Source organism: Gossypium hirsutum, chromosome D09 (genome assembly GCF_007990345.1).
Source record: "Gossypium hirsutum isolate 1008001.06 chromosome D09, Gossypium_hirsutum_v2.1, whole genome shotgun sequence".
NCBI classification, from domain to species: Eukaryota; Viridiplantae; Streptophyta; class Magnoliopsida; order Malvales; family Malvaceae; genus Gossypium; species Gossypium hirsutum.
In genome coordinates, this window is record NC_053445.1 from 23654553 (window position 1) to 23658488 (window position 3936).

The window sequence follows — 3936 nt, forward strand, 5'->3', positions numbered from 1 at the left end:
AGCGTGTTTGTACCTCAGTCGATCATGTTTTCAATTAAAATCAAGATGTATTTCATTCATACATGATTGGATGCCTTCAGATTAGGTGAGCAATCTTTACCAGATGATGACTAATAGACACATAATCGAAAAGTGCAATGCTCAATTTAGATCATTAAACTCGACTAAATTAGAGGTTCATAATATCTTTACTTATCTCTATTGTCTTGCATAGTTTTTAAGTTTATGTGATTAAACTGCTTCAAACTTAATTGTCCCTATTACCTCGCATAAATACTAAGAAACCCTTAGTTTAATATGATCAGTAAAATGCATGTTTAACTAAGTGAAAGATCTAAAAGGACTTAATTTGGTTTTCAAACTCATGAAAGATTGAGTTGCCATGGAATGTTTTCTGAACACTGTTAAGCATGATGAAAATGAATTAAGTTGATTAATGTAATTATCCTAGTCTATTCATGTTATTGATTGTTGAAATTATGTTTTTGTTACTAAAATCCATTCATACATTTAGATAAATTGCATTTAGATTTAATTGCATAGGGATCATCTTGCATTTAGATAATTTAATTTAATCATCCACCATTGAAAATATTGTCTTTTTTCCACCAAAATTTTAACTTATAGTTTTACAAATAATCGATTAACATACACAGTCCCTGTGGAGACGATAACTCATTTTACTTACTTATTACTTGAATGATTGTGTACACTTGCACAAAAATCTCGTTACGAGTTTTTGGCGCCATTGTCGGGGACTGTTACCTTACTCATTTTTGTGAAATTATTCTTAGCAATTTGGTTTTTGTTTTGTTTTTATTTAATTTCTAACTTTACTAATTAATTAATTATTTTTTCTTTATTATTATTCTTATTTTTTTCTTTATTGTTTAGTTTTTTTGTGATTTTCTTTTTAAGTCTTCATGAGCATATATTGAATCATCAATTTACTCCCTGTACATCTTGAAATTCAGTGGGCATTTAGACAAAGAAGATGAGAAAGATTAGCCCAAAGACAAGCCGCACAAATAGACCTTGAGAATCAAAATGACATTTAAGGGAATGAAGCTACTAATACTCGAAATCTAATCCTTATTGCTGATGATAGGGACCGACCCATAAGACAGTATGTCGTGCCACTTCTTAACAAACTAAATTCGAGAATTAGGAGACCAGAGATTGGGGCACTACAGTTTGAATTGAAGCCTGTGATGTTTCATATGCTTCAAACAATAGGCCAATTTAATGGAATGCCCACAAAAGATCCACATCTTCAACTTCGATTATTTATGGAGATGAGCGATTCCTTCAAGATAGTCGGTCTAATTGAAGACACACTGAGGTTGAAGTTGTTTCCATACTCGTTGCGAGATTGAGCACAAGTATGGCTTAATTCGTTGCCATCCAACTCAATTTCTACTTGGCAATAATTGGCTAAATGCTTTTGGATAAAGTATTTCCCACCTAGCAAAAATGCTAAGTTGCGGAATGAGATCACCACTTTTTAACAATTAGATGACGAGTCCTTATACGAGGTGTGGGAAAGATTTAAGGAGTTATTATGTAGATGCCCTCATCACGAGATTCCACATTGTATCCAGTTGGAAACATTCTATAATGGTCTCAATGCACACACAAGGTTGGTGGTAGATGCTTCTACGAATGGTGCTCTCTTGTCGAAGTCTTATAATGAGGCTCATGAAATCATCTAGAGAATAGCCAGTAATAATTACCAGTGGCCGACAAATCAAGCAGCTCCAGGAAGATGAGTAGCCGGAATGATGAAGTAGATGCCCGTACTTCACTTTTTACTCAGGTATCGTCTATCTCTTCAATGTTGAAACAATTTACTACTAAAAATTTAAATCATGTTGCACCTCAGCCACCAATCTATTATTAAGGAGGTGGACCAAACAACACTTACATGCAACATAGATCAAATTAACCTCTTGGTTTCAATCAACAAGTTCAAAACCCACCTCAAGTTGAACCTTCAAATAATTTGGATAATTTGTACGTTGTTAAAAATGTTGCATTGATTAAGGCCAAGCAACAATATTGAAGAATCTAGAAAATCAAGTGGGACAATTAGTTAATGAGTTAAAAATGGACACCAAGGTGATATACCAAGCAACATAGAAAATCCTCTGTCATCCAGTTTTCTAATCTTGAGAACTTATTCAAAGTATACATGGCGAAGAATTATGCAAATTTGAGAAATTTGGAGAACCAGATGAGGCTACTAGCCAACGAACTTTGGAATAGACTGCAAGGAGCTTTGCCCAGTGACATGGAGAACCTAAGAAAATCGAGCAAGGAGAATTAAAAAGTGGTCAATTTATGAAGTGGAAGGACTTTTGAACCCAATAAGGTTGAGGTTGAAGATGAACCTCCCTAGAAAGAGGAAAATTAACCAACAATTGAAATTCCTGCACCAAAGAATCCAAATTCTGCAAATTTTGCAAATTTTGAAAAGGTAAAATCTAAACTAGTGAATTCTAATAAGCTAATCTCTTCATTAGATGTAGAAATATTACCTCAAAAGAGCTGTTCAATCTTAGCCAAATTTCCACAACCTCCATATCCTCAAAGACTCCAACAACATAAATAGGATACTCAAATTAAGAGAATGTTGGATTTGTTGAAATAGCTACATATCAACATCCTGTTGCTAGAAACTTTAGAGCAAATGTCAAACTATGCGAAAGCTATGAAGGAATTTCTATCTAAGAAGAGAAGGTTTGGGGAATTTGAAACTGCAGCCCTGAGTACAGAGTGTAGCCTTTTTTCTCAGAACAAGTTGCCTCCTAAGTTGAAGGATCCAAAAAGTTTCATCATACCTTACAATATTGGGGAACCCTATTATGGTAAGGCTTTGTACGATTTGGGATTGAGTATCAACATTATGCCTACATCTGTGTTTAGACAATTAGGTATTGGTAAGGCTAGACAGACTACAATTACACTCCAGTGTGTGGATCGATATTTGGCATACCCAGAAGGAAAGATCGATGATGTCTTGGTACGTGTTGATAAATTCATATTTCCTACTGATATCTTAGATTAAGTACCAATCATCCTAGGAAGGCCTTTCTTGGAAACGGTAGGACGAGAATCGATGTACAAAAAGGTGAACGCACCATGCAAGTTCAAAATGAACAAGTGACCTCTTGTTTTGTTTAATTGATAATGAGACTTTGATTAAATGGTGAATGATATGTATGATCTTAAAAAGCATGCACTGTATGACTTATGCTAGCATTTTCCGCACTTAGAATAAAGTTTTTGAAATAATGTTTGCATATAAGAAACTTTTCAATAAAAATAGTTTGTGAGCATGATTTTGTTGATGTATGCTTATGTGCAAAAGTTGGTGTTACTTAATGATTTTAATTAAATTGATTGCAAGAATGCTCTATTTAAATTTTTGCTTTGCATTACTCGGGACAAGCAAAAGTTTAAGTTTGAGGGTGTGTAAATTCATAATTATATAGGATTTTTCTAGCAATTTTACCACCTTTTGACTTAATAATTATGTGGATTTTGCTTAAATGTTAATATTGGACATGAATTTATGAAGTATGTGAAATTATGCTTTATTACATGATTTTCATGCATAATTTATATTATTTTCATGTTATTTATTAATATATTAATTTTTACAAGTAGTGGGACCATGAAAGATGAGATTAATATAAATGCTGCATGGACATGCACATATCCAATCTGTTTGGATGATAAGACCATAAAAAACTGGGTCATAAGGATGTTAATTTGACCTAGTAAAAGTATTATTACATGATGGACATGTCTGATTAATTATTGGACTAAGAAATTCTCCAACAAGGATGAGTCAAGCCCAATTTTGGACAAGCTTAAGGCTACCAAAAAGTTAGCTTTGTGATCAGCTGTTAACATCATAACAATAAGGTGCCA

At 33.4% G+C, this 3936-nt stretch overlaps 1 protein-coding gene and 1 non-coding gene across 2 annotated transcripts; one reads left to right on the forward strand and one right to left on the reverse strand.

The window, feature by feature from the left end:
• Positions 1 to 1479: 1479 nt before the first annotated feature.
• On the reverse strand, positions 1480 to 1585 carry LOC121221421 (small nucleolar RNA R71). The gene has a single exon (XR_005918812.1). It is a non-coding gene; the product is annotated as a small nucleolar RNA R71 (small nucleolar RNA).
• Positions 1586 to 2689: 1104 nt separating this feature from the next.
• On the forward strand, positions 2690 to 3067 carry LOC107892712 (uncharacterized). Its single transcript, XM_016817768.1, has one exon. It carries the CDS (start codon positions 2690 to 2692, stop codon positions 3065 to 3067), a length of 378 nt encoding a protein of 125 aa, XP_016673257.1.
• The last annotated feature ends 869 nt before the right edge of the window (positions 3068 to 3936 follow it).